Source organism: Nomascus leucogenys, chromosome 18 (assembly GCF_006542625.1).
Source record: "Nomascus leucogenys isolate Asia chromosome 18, Asia_NLE_v1, whole genome shotgun sequence".
Taxonomy (NCBI): Eukaryota; Metazoa; Chordata; class Mammalia; order Primates; family Hylobatidae; genus Nomascus; species Nomascus leucogenys.
The window spans coordinates 100,591,321-100,612,281 of record NC_044398.1 but is presented as its reverse complement, the minus strand read 5'-3'; the positions used below and the strand labels follow the sequence as shown (position 1 = coordinate 100,612,281).

The 20,961-nt window shown below is 59.8% G+C and overlaps 2 protein-coding genes across 7 annotated transcripts in view; both read left to right on the top strand.

Moving 5' to 3' along the window:
• Positions 1-916: 916 nt before the first annotated feature.
• Positions 917-3,735, top strand: NTN3 (netrin 3). The gene is made up of 5 exons (XM_030799229.1): positions 917-2,240; positions 2,312-2,500; positions 2,597-2,746; positions 2,879-2,929; positions 3,040-3,735. The coding sequence occupies exons 1-5, from the start codon at positions 1,313-1,315 to the stop codon at positions 3,714-3,716; spliced, it is 1,995 nt and encodes a 664-aa protein (XP_030655089.1). The 5' UTR covers positions 917-1,312; the 3' UTR covers positions 3,717-3,735.
• Positions 3,736-4,737: 1,002 nt separating this feature from the next.
• The window catches only part of TBC1D24 (TBC1 domain family member 24), a 30,746-nt gene continuing 14,522 nt past the window's right edge, over positions 4,738-20,961 (top strand). For 4 of the 6 annotated variants that reach the window (XM_030799227.1, XM_012497130.2, XM_030799225.1 and 1 more), the window contains exon 1: positions 12,637-13,048. The gene's annotated coding sequence lies outside the window, so the exon portion shown is untranslated. Of the gene's footprint in view, positions 4,782-12,636; positions 13,049-20,961 lie in introns of those variants that run through there. The other 2 variants (XM_030799228.1, XM_030799223.1) reach the window with 1 other exon arrangement.

The following is a 20,961-nucleotide window of genomic DNA, read 5'->3' as shown; positions in this document are numbered from 1 at the left end:
ACCCTACTCCCTGCCCCTGCAGAGGGGTCCTCAACAGCTAACCAAGCCCCCGAACCCCAAGGAGCCACCCCATCCCACCCTCCAGCTTCCATGTCCTCCCTGCCAGCTGGGCCCATGGCAGAGTTGCAACTAGAAACTTGCAGACCCAGGGAGCTTTGGGATCAGAATCTGGCCTGGTGCGGGGGATGCTGGCCTCATGTCTTAGCACAGCTCAGGCCCACGGGGTGGCCCCCTTCCTCAACACAGGCCGGAGACACTCCAATTTGTGCAGCTCTTGACGGACCTGATACCACTTCAGGCTCATCAAATCCAACAGCTTCAGAGCGCTGAGTAACAGGCGTCTGGCAGATGAGGAAACACGAGCCCAAGCCATGCAGCCAGAAATGGAGCAGTTTGGATTCAAAATTAGACGTGACCGAATCCTGGGTTCCTTCTACTCGAGTAGATGCTGCTTTGGGGATGACCCTTCAACTGGTGGTTACTTGGCTTCCCTACCTGGGGAGCATCCAGGGCCTCTGCTGTCAGACCCGGGGCCTTGCCTGCCTGATGGGCTTCAGGGAGTAGGTGACCCAGACCCCCCGTGCAGCACGTGGCACAGCCCCAAGAGCAGTAAAGGCCTGGCTGTGGGCCCAGGACCCTGCTGGGTGGTCCCCCACGGGCTGCGAAGGCTGAGCTGCAACCCTCCAGACCCCTCCCGCCAGCGCATTCCTGGCTCCCCGGCCCCTCCCCTGGCTCCCGGGCCTCCCAGCCCCCTTCCCCGCTGGCCCAGCCCGCGTCTGAATCTGCTTCTGATTCCAGCTCTGCGATGAGGCCCCCTCCCCTCCCCTCCCTCCTTCCCGACCCGAGCAGCCCCGCCCCCGGCTGGGCCCGGGCTTGCGCCTGCTGCGCCCCCCACCCCCTCCTGGCACAGCTCGTCCGCCCTCGCTGCAGCCGGGAGGAGTCGGCGGCCCGTGCACCGCAGGCCCCGCCCGCCCACGGCCCTTCCCGGGAGGCCGGGAGACCTGCTCCGCCCGGCCCTCGGTGGGTGAGTGCGAGCGGCGGGTGGGGCCTCCGCGGGCGGAGGCACCGGGAACGGGGGCGACGCCTGTCATCGCTCTAGGCCCAGCGGGAGGACGCGCCAACATCCCCGCTGCTGTGCTGGGCCCGGGGCGTGCCCGCCGCTGCTCCCACCTCTGGGCCCGGCTGAGGCCGCCCTGGGGCCCTCTTCCTCGGCATTGCGGGGCCTGGTGGGCAGAGCCGCGGAGGGGGCTTCTTTTCCCCGAGGGCAGCGTCTTGGGGCCCGGCCGCTGGCTGACCCGCAGCGGCTCCGGCCATGCCTGGCTGGCCCTGGGGGCTGCTGCTGACGGCAGGCACGCTCTTCGCCGCCCTGAGCCCTGGGCCGCCGGCGCCCGCCGACCCCTGCCAGGATGAGGGGGGCGCGCCCCGCAGCTGCGTGCCAGGCCTGGTGAACGCCGCCCTGGGCCGCGAGGTGCTGGCTTCCAGCACGTGCGGGCGGCCGGCCACTCGGGGCTGCGACGCCTCCGACCCGCGACGGGCACATCCCCCCGCCCTCCTGACTTCCCCAGGGGGCACGGCCAGCCCTCTGTGCTGGCGCTCGGAGTCGCTGCCTCGGGCACCCCTCAATGTGACTCTCACGGTGCCCCTGGGCAAGGCTTTTGAGCTGGTCTTCGTGAGCCTGCGCTTCTGCTCAGCTCCCCCAGCCTCCGTGGCCCTGCTCAAGTCTCAGGACCATGGCCGCAGCTGGGCCCCGCTGGGCTTCTTCTCCTCCCACTGTGACCTGGACTATGGCCGTCTGCCGGCCCCTGCCGACGGCCCAGCTGGCCCAGGGCCTGAGGCCCTGTGCTTCCCCGCACCCCAAGCCCAGCCTGATGGCAGCGGCCTTCTGGCCTTCAGCATGCAGGACAGCAGCCCCCCAGGCCTGGACCTGGACAGCAGCCCAGTGCTCCAAGACTGGGTGACTGCCACCGACGTCCGTGTAGTGCTCACAAGGCCTAGCGCGGCGGGTGACCCCAGGGACACGGAGGCCGTCGTCCCTTACTCCTACGCAGCCACCGACCTCCAGGTGGGTGGGCGCTGCAAGTGCAATGGACATGCCTCACGCTGCCTGCTGGACACACAGGGCCACCTGATCTGCGACTGTCGGCACGGCACCGAGGGCCCTGACTGCGGACGCTGCAAGCCCTTCTACTGCGACAGGCCATGGCAGCGGGCCACTGCCCGGGAATCCCACGCCTGCCTCGGTGAGGCCTTGGAGGGTGGCCTGGGGACCTTGGACCCAATCAGCCTGCCCCTGACCCATCCCTCCCTGCAGCTTGCTCCTGCAACGGCCATGCCCGCCGCTGCCGCTTCAACATGGAGCTGTACCGACTGTCCGGCCGCCGCAGCGGGGGTGTCTGTCTCAACTGCCGGCACAACACCGCCGGCCGCCACTGCCACTACTGCCGGGAGGGCTTCTATCGAGACCCTGGCCGTGCCCTGAGTGACCGTCGGGCTTGCAGGGGTGAGCCCAGCACCGGCCACCTGCAGGCCCTCACCCTCTGACTTCCCAGATCCCCAGACAGGCTTCTGACCAGGCCCTTCCCACCTCTGTCCTCAGCCTGCGACTGTCACCCCGTTGGTGCCGCTGGCAAGACCTGCAACCAGACCACAGGCCAGTGTCCCTGCAAGGATGGTGTCACTGGCCTCACCTGCAACCGATGCGCACCTGGCTTCCAGCAAAGCCGCTCCCCAGTGGCGCCCTGTGTTAGTGAGTGACCCTGCCCCGCCTCAGCCACCAAGCCAAGGCCACCCAGCTCCCTGCTGTTGTCCCATCTGTTCCCTGAGCCCTGCAAATCTCTCTGCCCCTCCATCGCAGGCCGTTCTCCCTTCCTCTCTGCAGAGACCCCTATCCCTGGACCCACTGAGGACAGCAGCCCTGTGCAGCCCCAGGGTGAGTGGACACAGGACAGGGCCCCAGACTGGCATGACTTTGGGGGAGGGGGCTCTGGGAGGAGAGGATGGGGAAAGGGAGTCTGTGCCAGCCTCCCACCTTCTACCCAGACTGTGACTCGCACTGCAAACCTGCCCGTGGCAGCTACCGCATCAGCCTAAAGAAGTTCTGCAAGAAGGACTATGGTAGGTGTCCTCAGGCCTCCAGCAGACCTTCCCACCTTCCTCCTCTCCCCACCTTCCCTCCTCCGCTAGCTTACCCTTGGAATGCCTTGACCCTTGCTGGGCCCCAAGGCCCATCCTCATCCCTCAGGTCCTCTACGTGCAGCGGCCCCGCCCCTTCAGCCCCCACTGTCCTCCTGGTGTCCTCCCCGTGCCTCCCCCTACTGCGGGCAGGCCGCCGCCTCCTGACCCCGCCCCCTCTCGCTCTCCCCGCAGCGGTGCAGGTGGCGGTGGGCGCGCACGGCGAGGCACGCGGCGCGTGGACACGCTTCCCGGTGGCGGTGCTCGCCGTGTTCCGGAGCGGAGAGGAGCGCGCGCGGCGCGGGAGTAGCGCGCTGTGGGTGCCCGCCGGGGATGCGGCCTGCGGCTGCCCGCGCCTGCTCCCCGGCCGCCGCTACCTCCTGCTGGGGGGCGGGCCTGGAGCCGCGGCTGGGGGCGCGGGGGGCCGGGGGCCTGGGCTCATCGCCGCCCGCGGAAGCCTCGTGCTGCCCTGGAGGGATGCGTGGACGCGGCGCCTGCGGAGGCTGCAGCGACGCGAGCGGCGGGGACGCTGCAACGCCGCCTGAGCCCGCCGGCTGGGCGGGGCGGGCGCTGCTCCCACATCCAGGCGCACGTTCACCCTGTGTCTTCGCCTGCCAAGGAGTCCTTGCTCGTGTCGCGCGTGTCGCCACCTGGGCCGCCGCCCCGTCCCCGCCGGCAGCTCCCTCGGTACCTCCCGTCTGGCCCTGGGGGGATGTGACCGGCGCAGCGACAGCCAGCCCCGCACAGGGGCGGGTGATATGGCACACCCAGAGGACCCCAAGGTCTCCCGCCCCCTGGCTGTCGGCCATGTCCCAGGGGCACTGGGATACCCGGAAGGCTGTGAATCCTTCGTGATGCCGGGCCCTCTCGGGGATCTCAGATCATCCCCGGGGCCGCTGTGATGCACCCCCGCCCGTGCGGCGACCCGCCAGGGAGCGCGCTGACCTCCCCAAAGACTGTGGCCACCGCAGGCGCCTTGGACCCCCATGGGGTGACAGGGCGTCCCCTGCCTCCTGCAGCCCCGCGAGGGCGGCGGCCTTGGCCCCTGCAGGCTGGGCGTCCGCGTCCGGGTGCCCCGCGGCGTCTGCTGCCGGGTCCCGCATCTTTCTTGGCCGCCTGTGTCCCCGTCGGCGGGCTCCGTCCGGCTGTCCCTCTCTCTGCCGCGTCTCTGACCCTCGGCGCCACGGTTCCTCAGCTCAGGGCCGGTCCCAGAACCTCTTTCCAGCCCTTCTCCCCCGACTCGGGAAAGGACGTCGCGCCCACGCGGTTCCAGATCCACGCGTGACCCGGCCGGGCGGCGACTCCGACAGGCGGCTGTCCGGGCCCCCGATGCCCTCGGCAGGACCGTGCCACCCCCCGACCCCCTTGGCTTGTCCTCCCGGGACCGCACTGCCGTTGCCTCCCCTCCGCGCGGGACCGGTTCCCGGCCGGCCCCTGCTTCCGCCGCTGCGGCCGCCGACCGTCAGCGCGCATGCCCAGAGCCGGGCAGGCCGGAGCCCCGCGGGCGCTCCGGGGTGGGCACAGGGTGAGAGCTCGGCGGGGGCGGGGCCGAGCATGCGCGTGCGCAGAAAGGCCGCCGCGGTGAGCTGAGGAGCAGGCGGCGCGCAGAGGTGGGTGCGCTCGGGGCGTGCGGGGGGCGCGCGGCGGGCGCGCGGCGGGGTGGCGGGTGGCCGGGCCGGGTCTCCGCTGTCACCGCGGTCGGCGCGTGCTGGGGGCGGGAGCGTGGGGGCCGGGCTGCGGGCCCCATCCGAGGCGGGGATCCCCGGCCACGCGCGGGTTGGGGGCTCCAGAGCCAGGCGCTGCAGCTGCGGCTTGGCCTAAGGGCGGGGGCGCAGGAGCAGGACCCCCTGGGCGCGAGGCCCGATCCCCGCCCGCTCGCTGGCCCGCGGCCCGGCCCAGGGCATGGTGTCGTCTGGAAGAGTGACTGTGTCACTGTTTCCTTGGGGCGCTTTCCGTCTCTGCAGGGTCGGAAATCCTCTTCGGGGCTCGGTGAGATTGCAACAGATTCTGATACGTCCTGCCCTGTGGACCTGCAGCGGCCCCGGGCCCTGCCCCGCCCCGCCCAGGGATGACACACGCCCCCACCGACCACCCGCTTGGGGGTCCGCCAGCCCCCGGCCCTGTCCAGTGGGGGGCCCCTCTGGGTGCGCCGTGCCAGGCGCCGCTGTCCTTCGGGCCCTGGGAGGTGGAAGCCAGGGACTCCCAGCCCTGAGCCAGCACAGCGGAGGGGAGAGCCGGCCCCACCTGGGCTGGGCTGCACCTGTTCCCGCCCCCTCCAGGCGGGAGTCCCCGCGGCCTCGCCACCGGCTTTCTTTGATGGCCGTGCCCCGCAGGGAAACGCGCTGTGGCCCCCCGGGTTACTGCTTGCGGGGGTGATATTAAAGGCCAGAGGTTGTCTAAAAGCCACCTGGGTGGCATGGAGGTGCAGGTGGACTGTTAGGTTGGTGGCTGTGGTTGTGAAGCCAATGTCACTGTCTTTCCCCAGCAGCTTATTCCTGAAAGGGGGCGTCAGCCTGGCCTTCCAGTGCCGACAGAAGCACTAGCGGGTGATTTTTCCCTGTTTTGCTGTGTTTGCTCCGGAGTCACCAGGTGACTTCCAGGCAGTGTGCAGAAGGAACCGTCCCATTATTTGGCACGTGGGCCGTTTCCTCCACCCGAGGTCCAGGGCTCCGTCTTCACAGTCTGTCCTCAGCACATAGTAGGCACCTGTAGATGGCACATGTGGCGTTTCCTCTGCCCAAGGGCCAGGGCTCTCTCCTCAGCACACAGTAGGCACCTGTAAATGTTTGCTCAGTTGCGGCAAAGACAAGCAGTCAGGTTCTTTCCATTTTAAGGAACACACACTGGGAAAAAAAACCAATCCAGATTAGAGAAGATCAGAAAATCTTCTGAAGATTTTGCAGTTACTGTTCCTAGCCTGTGGCATGACCCCTGCGTGCACCGCCTTTTATTCTGAGGGTTGATCCCCATCTAATCTGAACACTCAGATAAAGGTTTTACATGGAGTACTTATTGGGGAGTGCTTGCTCTACTTAGAAGCCTGTCTTCCCCTGTGAAGAGGGCTGGAGCCACACTGTTCATCTTTGCTTCCCCCCGGCCTGGCCAGGGCTGGACCAGAGGTTTTCTCTACATGATGGTTGAAGTGGATCAAGGTCCTTTTGTCAGAATGATAGATGTGAACTATTGCAGTGGCTTTCCACTGGGTTGAGGGTGACCTTCCGAGATGCAGAAGTAATCCACGCAGGGTTTTCATAACAACAATAAATTTGGCCACCCAGGGTCTGTAAAGTCACCTGTAGGGGAGCCTTGCTAGCTCTCACTGACCACACCTGCCAGGTCTGTCCAGCAGGCTCGAGTGACCTTGGGCATGCAGTGTTGCTCTTAATTATCTACCGATTGAGCCAAGCTCAGAAAACATATTAAATGTTTGCCTTTAGATGGTTTCTGGTTTAAAGTACATAAGGACGATGAAGCAGTTACCAAAAAAGCACTTAACATTTACCCTGTTCAATGTTTTACCTGTCTGAGCATACCTTTTCTGTTATGGCAACTCTGTAAATGGAAGAAAGAAGTCCTTTTCAACTCAAAGCAGCAATTTCAGTGACTGTTTCAAACATTGCCTTTCAATTGGAGATAAAATCAAAGAAACAAAACCTCAGGCTTTTTACTGACGACCAACTTGAATTCATTATTCAGTGATTTTCTGTATCCTTTCAACATGCGTTTAGTAAGCGAGGTGCGGTGGCTCACGCCTGCAATCCCAACACTTTGGGAGGCTGAGGTGGAAGGATCGCATGAGCCCAGGAGTTCGAGACCACCCTGGGCAACATAGGGAGGTCTCGTCTCTATATAAAATTAGCCAAGTATGGTGGCATGTGCCTGTGGTCCCAGCTACTCGGGAAGCTGAGGCAGAAGGATCACTTGAGCCTGGGAGCTCAAGACCGCAGTGAGCTGTGATTGTGCCACTGCACTCAAGCCCTGTCTGTGAAAAACAAAACAACAAAAATGCATTTATTGAATTCACACTTCATAGGAGGCACCATGCCGTGCGTTCTGTGGATTCGGTGTTGAGTAAGACTTGGTCTCTGCCCTTGAGCTTATAGTGCAGTGAGGAGACAGGAGAATAAACACATGGTAGAAGCTCTCACAGAGGTGGACAGAGCCTTCTGTGGGCGCAAAGGCATGGCATCCAGCTGAATTATGGTGGGGGTGGGGCTCTGAGATGGACTTGAGCTTCATTTTGAAGGATGATCAGGAGCCGCAAGAACAACTGAGGGAAAGCGCCTTCCCCCAAAGGGACAGTGGATATAAAGTGATGGGCGTGGTTCCTGCCCACCAGCTCTTGGGAGAAGGGCAGTGGTGGCCCTGGGGCAGATGGGGTGAAGTGAGTGAGCTAGGCTGACAGCAGGCTGGGAAAAGCCTTGAGTTCTACCTGGGAGTTTGAATTCACCCTGAGTGGTATGAAGCCTCTGAAGATCTTGGGTTTGTGAGTGACTTGATCAGAGGTGGCCAGGGAGGTGAAGGGCCACACAGAGGCCAAGGCCAGTTGAGGGACTGTCATGGCACACCCAGAGACATCAGCACAGAAAAGAGCAAGACTCAGCCAGGCCCGGGAGCTCACACCTTCAAGCCCAGCATTTTGGGAGGCCAAAGTGGGAGGATCGCTTGAGCCCAGGAGTTGCAGGCTGCAGTGAGCTATGATTGTTCCACTGCACTCCAGCCTGGTCAACTCTGTTTCAAAAGAAAAAAGAGAGCAAGGCCGGGCGCGGTGGCTCATGCCTGGAATCCCAGCACTTTGAGAGGCCGAGGCGGGTGGATCATGAGGTCAGGAGATTGAGACCATCCTGGCTAACATGGTGAAACCCCGCCTTTACTAAAAATACAAAAAATTAGCTGGGCATGGTGGCGGGCGCCTGTAGTCCCAGGAACACAGGAGGCTGAGGCAGGAGAATGGCGTGAACCCGGGAGGCGGAGCTTGCAGTGAGCCGAGATTGTGCCACTGCACTCCAGCCTGGGTGACAGAGCAAGACTCCGTCTCAAAAAAAGAAAAAGGAGAGCAAGACACTAAGACAAGTGACTGCAGGATAGGAAGAGCCAGGGAGGAAGGAGGGGCTGTTCCAAGATTGAGCGGGCAGTGCCACACCCCATGCAGAATGTGGAGGGAGGGGGTGGGCTGGCACCATGTGGAGATGGTGATGAGGTTCCTGTGAGACGTCTGGGCAGTAAGCATGTGTTTTGGCCTGGATCCAAAGAGAGTGTACTAGACAGAGCATTTTAGGGATGCTCTGTGCCATCCAAGCTGGGGATTGGGTTGGGTCTTCCCAGGAGAATGTGTAGAGTGAGAAAAACAAGACAGAACCCTGAACCCTGTGGACTCCTAATACAGTCTTAAAGTCAATAAGGTAACAGGCCAGTCAGTAACCCGTTGCCTTTTGGGGGAATGGGACAGGGTAGTGGGCTTTTAATTTTCTTTTTTTTTTTTTTTTTTTTTTTTAAGGCAGGGTCTTGCTCTTTCTCCTTGGCTGGAGTGCAGTGTCAGGATCAATGGCTCACTGTAGCCTCGACCTTCTGGGCTTAAGCGATCCCCTTACCTCAGCCTCCCAAATAGCTGGGACTATAGACTTTTTAATTTTCTTTTTCTTTTTTTTTTTTTTTTTCTTTTTTTTCGAGACAGGGTCTCACTCCCATTGCCCAGGCTAGAGTACAGTGGAGGGATCATGAGATCATGGCTCACTGCAGCCTCGACCTCTCGGACTCAAGCAGTCTTCCCACCTTAGCCTCCTGAGTAGCCGGGACTATAGGCGCACACCACCATGCCCAGCTAATTTTTGCATTTTTTATAGAGACAGGGTCTCACTTTGTTGCCCAGGCTGGTCTCAAATTCCTGGACTCAAGCAGTTCTCCCACTTTGGTCTCCCAAAGGCTGGGATCACAGGCGTGAGCCACAGTGACTGGCCTGGGCTTTTAATTTGTCTCTTGGAGTGAAGGATGGAGTGTGGGACTGGGGGGATGCCAGTGTCCTTGCAGTGGCCTTCCTGTCTCACGTGTCTATTTGCCTTTTGGGGAACCTTCAGCTTCGTTGTCACTCTTTTCAAAGGACCTAGTTCACCTGCAGTCCGAGGGTTGCTCCTCTCAGACGTTCCCACAGATAGGGCTCTGGGAAAAGCCTTCTCAGACCCAGAGACCCAAGGCTGCAGAGCCCTCAGGGGCACCTCACTCTCCTTCCAGGACCCTGTTTCTGTGTGGTCCATCAGCACTGGCAGCAGGTACAACTTTGGAAAAAATCTACTAAGAACAGAGGCCGCGTGTGTGATGCGTCCCCCACCCCCCGAGTCCTCCACCCTGAGGGGCCGAATGGGTGAGGCCGGGGAAAGGCTGTGCTGCAGAATCAGCCCCTATCTGCCTACGGCCGGCTCGTGGCCCCCCAGGGCTGGCTGAGCCTCTGGATAAGGTTGTGAGCTGTTATCTACACCCTCCAACAGAACCTGCTCACGGGCGCAGGCTGCACGGCCTCCGAGGACTGTGTGTATGCAGCCATGGCTTCCTGCAACCGTCCCCAGTGTGCTCTCTTCTTTCTTTCTTTTCTCTTTTTGTTAATTTTTTTTTTTTTCTTTTGAGACGGAGTTTCGCTCTTGTCGCCCAGGCTGGAGTGCAGTGATGCAATCTCGGCTCACCGCAACCTCTGCCTCCTGGGTTCAAGTGATTCTTCTGCCTCATCCTCCCCAGTAGCTGGGATTACAGGTGTGCGCCACCACGCCCAGCTAATTTTGTATTTTTAGTAGAGACGGGGTTTTACCACGTTGGCCAGGCTGCTCTCGATCTCCTGACCTCATGATCCGCCTGCCTCGGCCTCCTAAAGTGCTGAGATTACAGGCGTGAGCCACCATGCCTGGCCGTTAATTGTTTTTTTTTAAGAGACTGGGTCTCGCTCTGTTGTCCAGGCTGGAATGCGATGGTGCAGTCACGGCTCACTGCAGCCTCAACCTCCTGGGCTCAAGCCATCCTCCCACCTCAGCCTTCTGAGTGGCTGGGACTACAGGTTCTTGCCACCACACCTTCCTGATTTTTTATTTTTTTGTAGAGACAGTATCTTACTACCTTGCCCAGGCTGGTCTGGAGCTCCTGGCTCAAGGGATCGTTTTGCCTCAACCTTCCAAAGTGCTGGGATTACAGGCATGAGCCACTACACCGGCCTGTTCCCTTTTTCTTACAGGTCATTGAGAACACACCACAGGGGACCTGGGAATCTACTGAGGATACAGATTTCCCACAATCCGGAACTGTGTGTCTGCCTGATTGTTACACAATTTTAATTGGGTGCCACACACTGAGAGAGATTGTTTACTGGTGGGCCATTCTGTTTCCAGTAAAAGCCCTTCCACTCACTGTGGCATGCTAAATGGAGCTCATCACATGGTCCCTTCAGCCTTTCCTTGAATCATTTCCACCCCTTCCCTAATTACCCTCTGTGATCCCTTTCCCGGCAAGGGTCCTTCTAGCCTTCCTACCTTGGTAAACCTGTGGCCTTAGGATCGAGGTGTGGACCTTAACTTTTCTGCTCTGGCAGCTTCCTGGTCTGTCCCCTCCCTGTTCCCAGCACTCAGGGGCACTGTCCTTTCCTGGCAGCGTAGTAAATCCCAGGCCTCTATTTTGGGCCCTTTGGCTTCTTGGTGCCTGTTATGCTGAACCGTAGAACTGTCTTAATCAGAGCCCCAAAGGACACTCACTGGCCCACGCTCTCATGGAGCTGGGTAGCTCTGACCAGGCTTCTCCTCTGGGGCCCTGTCCTTTGACCACACTGTCTCTGTCACTTCTGAGGCTAAGGCCTCCTCACACTGCAAGACCCAGCTGAGGCAGGCGTTGGTGCTGGGGAAGCACCCTGTCACAGCACCTGCACCTTGAATTGGCATGGTCAGTACACCTGACCTGGGCTGGGGTGGGGCCACGCCTCTGTACTCCTCTGTACTCAGGTACCTGGCACATTGGCATTCAGGAAGCATGTCTTGAATGCCTATTAAAATGATTAGGATCAGGTGTGGTGGCTCATACTTGTAATCCCAACACTTTGAGAGGCCAAGGTGGGAAGATTGCTTGAGGCCAGTCGTTTGAGACCAGCCTGGGCAGCGTAGTGAGACTTTGTCTCTACCAGACATAAAAAGTAAATAAAAATAAAATGATTAAACCTGCACCACTCCACCTCAAGCTGGATCTCTCCTTAGGTCTAAAGACACTTGCTGAGAACCTGGTGTGTGCCTGGCCTTCCAAGGCACACCTGTCACTGGCTTGGAACTCGGACCAGTCAAAATTCCTGTGCTGCTGACAGCTGAGCTCTCTTCCTCTGGTTCTCCGCCTGTGTCCTGGGGGGTGTTTTTCCAGACCTGCTGTGGGGAGAACCTTTGGGCTCAGATGATAAAGATCCTGAATTAGCAGAGTCCTATGCCAGCTCCAGCCCCTGCCTTTGGGTGGACCAGACCAGGCTGGGGAAAGAAAGATGTCTGGCTATGAAAGAGAATAGGGAACTGTCTTGAGTGGCTGGCCAAGGTTGAGGCTCAGGCTGCCCCTGCTCAGGCTCCGAGCAGCAGGTTCAGGAGCCACAGTTAGGCATGTTTGCACTTCCAACCATCACAGGCAGGCAGGCCAACTGGCCCATGGTGTGGTGACTAACACCTCGTTAATGGTCATACCCCTTTTGTACCTGGCATGTGCCCTCCATTGTGTGCCTCCAGCAAAGAGCCCACTATCAAGTTCCCCAGTCAGCAGCTACTTGGTAGTCACTGTGGTGTGTTGGTCACCATTAATAAAGATGCCTATGCCCTGCTTCAGGCTGAGGCAAGCACCCCTTACCTTCCTGTCATGTGAAGATACCTGCAGGAAAGGTCACACCTCGGGTGGGTGGACTAGTAATGCTCCCTGTTGTTATTTGGCCTTCAAAATTAAATTTGTCTTGGGCCCAAGTGGTTTGCGATTTCTCTGAGTCTCTGCCTGTTTTCTTCTCTGTTCCCTCCTTCCCAGGGTACACTGGACATAGTGTGAGACGCTTGGGTGCAGAAGTCACTGTCCGGTAGCAGGGCTCGGTGGATAAGCCAGCACCACGATGGTGGGTGTGCTGGGCGAGGGTGAGGACAGATGTGGACAGGAGGTGTGGAGCTCTGTGAGAGCTTGGCCCTGCCCCGGAGGTCCCATGGAGGCCTGTGAAGGAGGGGCGATTGGACTGAGCAGAAAGCGAAAGGGGACAGATGCGTCCTGCCTCTCTGGACAGTGACTTTCCCACAGTGTAGTGTGGGGACTGCAGTTGGCACTGTGTGGCCAGGGCTCCGGAAGCTGTTGTCCGAGGGGTAGAGAGGGGCTGGGTCCTGAAGGGTGGGGGACACCAGGAGAGGGTTTCGGGTGGAGAACGGTGACCGAGTGAAGCCCTGAGTGGGCAGGAGGCTGGGAGTGGGAGCTGAATTGCGCTGGAGTCACATGGAGTGTGAATGTTGTGATTGTCCCGGAGACACCTGGGAAGCAGCTGGAGGGATGGGCCTGGACCTCAAAGAAGGATTCTAGGCTCAGGAGAGGGTGGGCACCATTGGAGAGACAGGCACAGGCGTTGGAGGAGCAGCCGCGGAGAGGTGAGGAGATGCCTGGCAGGAAGGCAGGCGGGATGAGGCCCAAGGCAGCTGGGAGATCTGGCGGCCAGTGCGGCCAGCGCAGCCAGCGGCGGGAGGGCCGGAAGCCGGGTGTCCTCTGCTCTTGCCAGCCACTCGGCTCAGAAGGAAAACAGAGAAGAGGTGGAGCTGGAGTGGAGCCTCAGGCCCTGTGGTTTGCTGTATTTGGGGCCCGCTGTCACAGCACTGGGGAGCCTTGGAGAGAGATGGGGAGCTAGGATCCCCAGAAGGTGAGAGCCAGGACTGAGGGGGGGCCTTGGTCTGTGGTGGGAATGCAGAGAGCTGGGAAGCTCGCGCCTGACAAGCCCCCTTTCTTAGGGTAGAGTGGGTGGGACAGGGCAGCTGTGAGCTGGAGAGGAGAGGGTGTCGGTGAGGTGTGCCGCGAAGGCTGCCAGGTGGCACAGGGGGCTGGGCCACTCGAAACCGCTGAGCAGGCGGCACGACTTCTCCCTCTCCCCGCAGCCGCTCTCGTGCCTCGGGCTGACTTCCTCGTGCAGTGCAGTTTATCCATATGGCTGAGACAGGAGCGTGGGGTTGGCGGGCGGGAGTTGGGGCTTGGCAAGACGGTCCAGGCTGAGCTGGCAAAAGAAAAGCCAGAGCGGCTGGTGGATGAGGGGAGTCGCAACTCCGAGTGGGAGGATGGCGCTGGGGTCTGTAGGACAGGGTATGGGCGGGTTTATGAAGGTGCAGCCTCTCGAGTGGGTAGAGTGGTTTTCTGGAATGCCCAGGGACCGGATAAAAAGGTAGAGATGTAAAGGCTTTTAAAGTTCTAGAGGCCACGGAGCTTCCAGCCAGGACTGTGAACTTGGCCCTCAAGGGAGGGCAGCACAGAGAGGAAGGCCCTGAGCCAGAGAGAGAGGAGGTGGGTGGTGATGGGGAGAGCCTGGCTGCTGCTCGGCCCAGAGGAGGAAGGGTACATTCGGGAGAGGACGAAGACTTGGGAGTGGTGTGTTTGCCGTAGACAGTTTCCAGAGCAAGAAGGCAGGTTGGGAGCAGGGACCGGGGGTAAAAGGCAGATAGCAAGGTAAGGAGGCGTGGGTGAAGACTGGCGGCTGTGCTCACCGTGGTTAGTGACACTATCACCATCCAGCCCTGGTGAGGCATGGTCCTATAGCTGAGGGTCTCACCAGGCGGTGGGGGCACAGGTCAGGGGAATGGGATCGCCAGAGGAGCATTCTCAAAATGTGCCTGCGCAGGCATCTCCCACCCCTGACATTCTGCATGGGAGGACCAGGGGGTGCCCACCCTACATGTAGCGGACCCCTGGTGGTCATCCTCCTCTTGGCCTCCACTCTTCCCCTCACTACCTCACCACCCCCAGTGGATGTTTCTGAAGGCTGTGGCCTCTGCACGTGCCCTCCAGGCTGCCACGCCACAGATCTTTCTGGAATAAAAGCTTGATCTCGCCTCTCCACCCCAGTACTCTGGTGGTGCCCTGTCACTATCGGGATGGGGTGGGGAGCAGGCCTTTTTACCCGGTTCCCCACCCCCACTGCTTAGGGCAAGTCTTGTATTTCCCTGCTGCTGAGTGCAGGTCCTCCCCCTGCGCCCCCCGCCCCCCACGCCCTATCTGCCCTGCCAACCCCAGCACGCTGTAACCGCCTCCTAGAAGGGCTTCCGGAACCCATCCAGCTCCCTGGGGCATGCAACCACCCTGGGGCCTCTCTGCTTCTACATGTGTCTACAAGGCCACTTTCTGACCTCACTGCCAGGTGACCGATTTCTCTCTCAGCTCTGCCTAGCTCAGTGCCAGGCACCTAGGAGGCACTCAGGAGAAGGTTCCAGAAAGAATGGGTACACCTGAGTGCACAGACGAGTCCAGTGTCTCTCTTCCATCGTGGTCCACTGTGCCAGCTCCATTGTTCCAGGGCTGAGGCCTAGGGTGGCGGGGCTATATGGCAGGAGGAGTGTCTGCACTTTGGGCCTCTGCCTGGGATTTGTTTGTGTCTCTGAGGCATCCAGCAGATTCTTGGAGGACAGGATTAAGTGTTCCCTGGCCTTTCCCAGCAGGTAGGTGGGAGGCCTGGGCCCCTCATGAAGAAATCAGACTTGGCGTGGACTTGCAAGGAAGGTCCCCCAGCTGGAGGAGGCGTCATCCCCTCCCTGGGGCTGAATGCTGGGGCCACCTCTCCCCTCATGCCTGCTATCCACACCCCGCTCCAGGTCTGCTTTTAGGCCCCAGTCCCTGCCCCGTCCAGTGTGTTCTTCCAGCCTCCCTCCACCTACTCTCCCAGCACCTCTGTGATGTTGTGAAATATCTATTTGGTCTTTGTCCTTGTTTTGTGACAAGGACAACTCCTGAAATCCTCAGAATCTCCGTGGCACGCTTTCTGTGCGCTGGTGTTGACTGATAGCTTCCGGGTGGCGCTGGTCACTGGAAAGACCAAGGCAGGATTAGCGGGTTAGAACTTTCAGCCCCACCCCCAACTGCGGGGAGGGCAGAGGTCCAGAGGTGGAAGGTCAAGTTGATTGCAGCGGGGTAATCAATCATGCCTACTTAACAAAGGCTCCAGGTCAACCCTAGAGGACAGGACTTGGAGAGCTTCTGGACAGCTGAACAGGAGGGGGTGCCCAGAGGGCAGCACCGTGCCCCTCTCCCGTACCTTACCCTAAAGGTCTCTTCATCTGTGTCCTTTGTAACAACTTTTATAATAAACTAGTGAATGTAAGTGTTTCCCTGAGTTCTGTGAGCTGCTCCAGCAAATTTACTGAACCCAAAGCAGGGGTTGTGGGAACCCCAACTTGAAGTTGGTTGCTGAGAAGTTCCAGAGGCCTGGACTTCTGACTGGTGTCTGGGGATGTGGGGGGCTTGGGGACTGAGCTCCCGACCTGTGGGATCTGAGCTATCTCCAGGTAGATGTCTTCCAGTGTCGGGACTGAATTGGAGGATGCCCCGCCGGTGCCCGCTGTAGAATGGATTGCTTGCTGCCGGGAGAAATCCCCACATTTTCTGGGTCGCAGATCCTGTGCTGATTGCTTGCTGGCATCAGAGCAGAGGAAAATGTGGTATGAGAGTTTTTCTAAAGAGTCCAGACAGCTTCCAGGCTCTCTCAGCCACACCCACGCGGTCCCTACCAATCCCACCTGGCCCGCTGCCGCCTGTGCCCCAGCGTTTCTGGGCACTCTGAGCTTCCTTGTTGGGCAGCGAAGCTCTCATCCCTGGATCTTGCGGGTCTTGCGCCCGGGGCCGGAATGCCTGTGCTGCCCTCCCCTGCCTGGCAGGTGTGGTCGGTGCTCAGGAGCGGGCGGGGCCTGCCGGTCTCCCTGGCCCACAGCCAGGTTTCCTCCATATCCGCGCAGCACTTAGCAAGGTCCAGGGGCTTCTGTGGGAAGCGAGAGTGTCTGCCAGGGGAGCCCGCTGAGAGGAGCGTGCATCTCCTATCAGGTGAAGCCCGCAGGGGCCAGAGCACCTCCTTCCTGCGGTCCCTAGCTGCGGGCACTGGGGTTCCCCACCCATGGGGCCCGGCCTCATTTCTTCTTCCTCTTCATTCCCGGTCCCACTCCCAGGAAATGGTGAGGGATTGCTCAGACCAGATGGGAAGAACCGAGACGAGCGGCAGCTGATGCCCATGCCCTGTTCTGTGGCCCGTGACTGAGGTCCAGCCACACAGAACCCCGGGTCCTTGTTAGCCACACAGAACCCCGGGTCCTTGTTAGCTTGTTAGCTGCTGGGATGGGGGCTACTCCTGTGGCCAGGGTGGGTGTGGTGGTCAGGCCGGGGCAGGATGGGGCCCAGGCCTGCAACCCCAGCTCTTCAACCTGGAGTCCTAGCGAACACTGACCTACGTTGGGACAGGGCTGCCTCTTGCCCAGGGGGCTGCAGTTGGCCCCTTGGTGGGATCTGGGAGTGTGTGGGGGTGCCCTCTGTGCTGTGGGCCTCATCCCCAGGGCTCTACCTCCAGCCTGAGCTGCTCTGGCATTTGCCTAAGAAGCAGTATGGAAACTGGCTTTGGAAACTTCACAGTGGAGCTTCCCTGGGCTGGAATTCTGTTTGTCGCTTGCCCCCGCCTCCAGCATCCCCAAGTGGCCTGGGCCCTGACTCCCACTGTCAGGCCACAGTCCTGTGGGATCCAACCCTGAGCTGTCTCTGGGGGTCCCCCCATCCTCTCCACCCTCCCAGTCTAGACTCTGCCTTCCTTTCTCCCTGGCTCCTCTGTCCCTTCCTCCTCCAGGGCCACCAGGGGGATTTTTGTAAATGCAGATCTGATCGGGTCACCTGCCTAGACTCTCCTCCTACCCCGTGTGGGGACACCCGCCTCTTAGCGCACCCCAGCCGCTCAGCACTGCCAGGGCCGCCCAGCTCGCCTTTGCCCACTCTTGCCTCCACGTCTGAGGGGCACCATCCCCACCCACAGGCTGCCTCCATGCCTTTCCACCCCTTCCACAGCAGCAGGCACAGCCCTGCCTGTAGGGTTCCCCTAGTACTTCCCGAGCTGCCGTGGTTGACAGCCTTCTCTCCCTGGCACAGAGGTGGCGCTTCAGTGGAGGTTTGTCATATGATGACCTGCAGGACGAGGGAGCCGCGGTCATATGCTGCCTCCTCCCGTTTGCTGTGACCCGGGACAGGAGCGGTCCCCAGGAAGGGAGGCGCAGTGTCAGGGTTGGCGTTGGCCGTGTTAAAATGTCATCAATGAGGCTAAATGTGTGTTCTGTCTTTGTCACATGAAAGAGAGTTTGTTTTCAAATACAGTTGTTTGGGAAAATCACATTCCCCTCTGAAGAAGCGAGATGTGCGGAGGCCTCATGACTCAGGCTCTCAGGCCTGGAATTTGGTGTTGGAGTTTGGTGTTTGGGGATGGCAGGTGGTGTTACCAGCGGCAGCCCTGCCCGGGTGGCCTGTGTCTCCAGGACTCGTGGGAGGGCCCTGGTACTAGAAGTGGCCGAGTGCCCTGGAGTCCCAGACCTGGGTGGGTCCTGCCTGTGCTCGGGGACCCTCTGGAGCCTCTCTCAGAGGGAGATGGAGCAGCATCAGCAGCCAGCAGCTGTGGGGTTGTGTTCCACCCCGAGGCTGGGGTGAGCTGCTTGTCTGCTGGAGCGAAGGGGCCAGCTGCCCGGCTGGGGCCCCTCCTGCCCCATTCTCCACAGTGAGGATCCACTTCCTCCCACATCCGTGCTACCTCCCACCTGCCTCCTGGCTAGAAATTAGCTCAGGGCGCCACACCCTTGACAGGCGGCCTGCCACCCAGCCTTGGCTGCCTCCCTCTTCCCGTGGGTGCCTTCAGGGAACGGTTGCTGCCGGTGATGGATTTGGGGGTCTCTTGGAGGTCCTGTGGCGTGAGGACATAGGCTGCTGTTGGGTGTTCCTGGCTGAACACCGGTCGTCTGGGAGGAACTGCCCTCCCTGGGAAGGCTGCTGGGGCCGTGGCGGGGTGGGGGTCTGCAAGCCTGTAGCCATTTAAGGGGCCCCTCCTCACATGTGGTAGAGCCAGGACTGTGCCCTGTGGCCAGAGGGCACAGTGGTCACATGTGTCAGCTGACATACCAAGATAACATTTTGAGGAAATAGAAATCACTTATACTCATTTGCACATAGTTTTTTTTTTTTTTGGGGGGGGGACAGAGTCTCACTCTGTCGCCCAGGCTGGAGTGCAGTGTCGCGATCTCAGCTCACCGCAAGCTCCGCCTCCCGGGTTCACGCTATTCTCCTGCCTCAGCCTCTGAGTAGCTGCGACTACAGGCGCCCGCCACCACGCCCAGCTAATTTTTGGATTTTTAGTAGAGATGGGGTTTCACCGTGTTAGCCAGGATTACAGGCGTGAGCCACCGCACCCGGCTGCTTTTTTTTTTTTTTTGAAATATTTGGCCGGGCGGGGTGGCTCACACCTGTAATCCCAGCACTTTGGGAGGCCGAGGCGGGTGGATCACAAGGTCAGGAGATCGAGACCATCCTGGCTAACACAGTGAAACCCCATCTCTACTAAAAATACAAAAAAACAAAAGTTAGCTGAGCGTGGTGGCGTGTACCTGTAGTCCCAGCTACTTGGGAGGCTGAGGCAGAAGAATCACTTGAACCTAGGAGGCAGAGGTTGCAGTGAGCCGAGATCGAGCCACTGCATTCCAGCTTAGGCGACAGAGTGAGACTCCTTCTCAAAAAAAAAAAAAAAAACAAGGAAGAAATATTTGCTTTGGAACGGGAACAGAGCGCGAGACCCTGTCTCAAAATGAATGAATGAGGCATGGCCCAGTGACTCACGCCTGTAATCCCAGCACTTTGGGAGGCCGAGGTGGGCAGATCATGAGGTCGGGAGTTCGAGATCAGCCTGGCCAACATGGTGAAACCCCATCTCTACTAAAAATACAAAAAAATTAGCCGGGCGTGGTGGTGGGCGCCTGTAATCCCAGATACTCGGGAGGCTGAGGCAGGAGAATCTCTTGAACCTGGGAGGCGGAGTTTGCAGTGAGCCGAGATCGCGCCACTGCACTCCAGCCTGGGTGACAGAGCGAGACTCTGTCTCAAAAAAAAAAATAATAATAAATAAATAAACGAACGAACAAATGAATACATTTGCTTCTGATCTGCAGGTACCCTGAGCTCTCAAACAGGCATGGCGTTTATGAGGAAAGGCCGTATAGGTCCCTGGAGAGGCTTCCTGGGTGAGAAAGAAGCCGCACTGGGTATGGAGGGCAGCTTGGCTGTGGAGGGAGGCATTAGGAGGGGACGGTGGCCTGTGAGAGAGCTGCCCCTGGCCTGTGCAGTTGCACCTCCCTCTGCAGGACCGGCTGCGTGTTGACCCGCTGGGACCCTGACATCCCAGGCATTCTAGAACCCCTTTCTAGCACCTGGCCTGGGACCCTGTAAGGGTGAGAGCATCCTCAGGCAGCTGAGTGGTCCTGGCCGGCTGGGCTGGGCTGAGTGCTTTCTATCAGCAGGCTCAGTAAATCCCGCAACAGAGCAGGGACTGAAGCCCATCCCTTGCCAGTTTCCCACTGTGCTTAGAATACAATCCACGGGCCCATGGGTGTGTCCGTGCTGCCCTCTGCGCCCTGGAGCTCAGCCGGCCTGTTCCTCCCTCGGCCTTTGCACCTGCTCTGCTGGTGTCTGGAGTGCTTTGTCCTCAGCAATCCCGGCTGCTTCCTTCTCACTCCTCTGGCTCAATGTCATCTCCTGGGAGAGGTGTGCCCTGAGGACCCTCAGTAAAGTAGCTGTCACCCTCCAGACGCACCATGTGGACCCCCGCCATCTGAAACTGTTTGTGTCTGTAATTCTTGTGAGTCTCATGGGTGTCAGGTGGAATTTTTCCTATTTTCCTGGAATCGCACACTGGGCCCAAGGCTGAGGACCAAAGACAGGAGGAGTGCTTCTCTGCTCCACACTCAGGGAGCTGCTGGCAGCTGGGCTGACAGGTGCCACCTCGGAAAACCAGTGCCACCTCACTCCATGCCTCTGCAGGGAACTCGAAACTGGTGGGGAAGCACACCTTAGGTGAAGGCAGTGCAGTATTCGTGGCGAGAAGCGATTCGCTGGCTCCCCAGAGGCCACAGGAAGATGGCTTCCCCTACAGGAGGCACCCTCACAGGGCCCTGCTGGCACTGTCTGCCCTGGGCTGCCTGAACCCGGAGAGAGAGTGGGATAGACTATTCATGGGGTGTCACCCTAATGTCACCTACACCCCACCCTGTCAGTCCAGAGTGAGGCTCAACCCACAGGGGTTGCTTGGGAACTGTTGCCCGTGAGGAGTTGGGTGTTATTATCGGCTGCGCTCTACAAACATGGCAACTGCAGTTTAGGGAAGATGCTCGGCTTGTCTGCATTTCAAGCAAACAAGTGGCAGAGCTGGACTTTGCGGCCAGGCCTGTCTGACTGCAAAGCTGGATCGTTTCCACAGTAGCCCCTGCCTGCCCTCTCACTCCCTCCCCGGCCACCGCCTCCGGCTTTGCACCTTTGTCAGGGGTTGGGGGACTGCGGGGAACAGACGAGGCCTTGTTTGCTGCGTAGGAGCAGCTGCGGCTTCTGATGTACAACAGCAGCCAGCCAGCAGAGAGACAACAGGGAAAGCCGCTCGGCCGTGAAAACTCACCTCCAGAGTGTGGGCACTCAAGCCCATAAGTGCGCCAGCTTGGGATAATTTATGTTTTTGATCAGTTTCCACCTCCCCTTACTTCCTCATCTCAGTTGCCAGTTTAAAGAAAACCTCACTCAGTT

Bases quoted from the DNA above. Each gene is read 5' to 3' on its own strand.
- NTN3 (XM_030799229.1), top strand. From the start codon at position 1,313: ATGCCTGGCTGGCCCTGGGGGCTGCTGCTGACGGCAGGCACGCTCTTC. The intron at 2,501-2,596 runs GTGAGCCCAGCA...CTCTGTCCTCAG, and splicing joins TGACCGTCGGGCTTGCAGGG to CCTGCGACTGTCACCCCGTT. The intron at 2,747-2,878 runs GTGAGTGACCCT...TCCTCTCTGCAG, and splicing joins CCCAGTGGCGCCCTGTGTTA to AGACCCCTATCCCTGGACCC.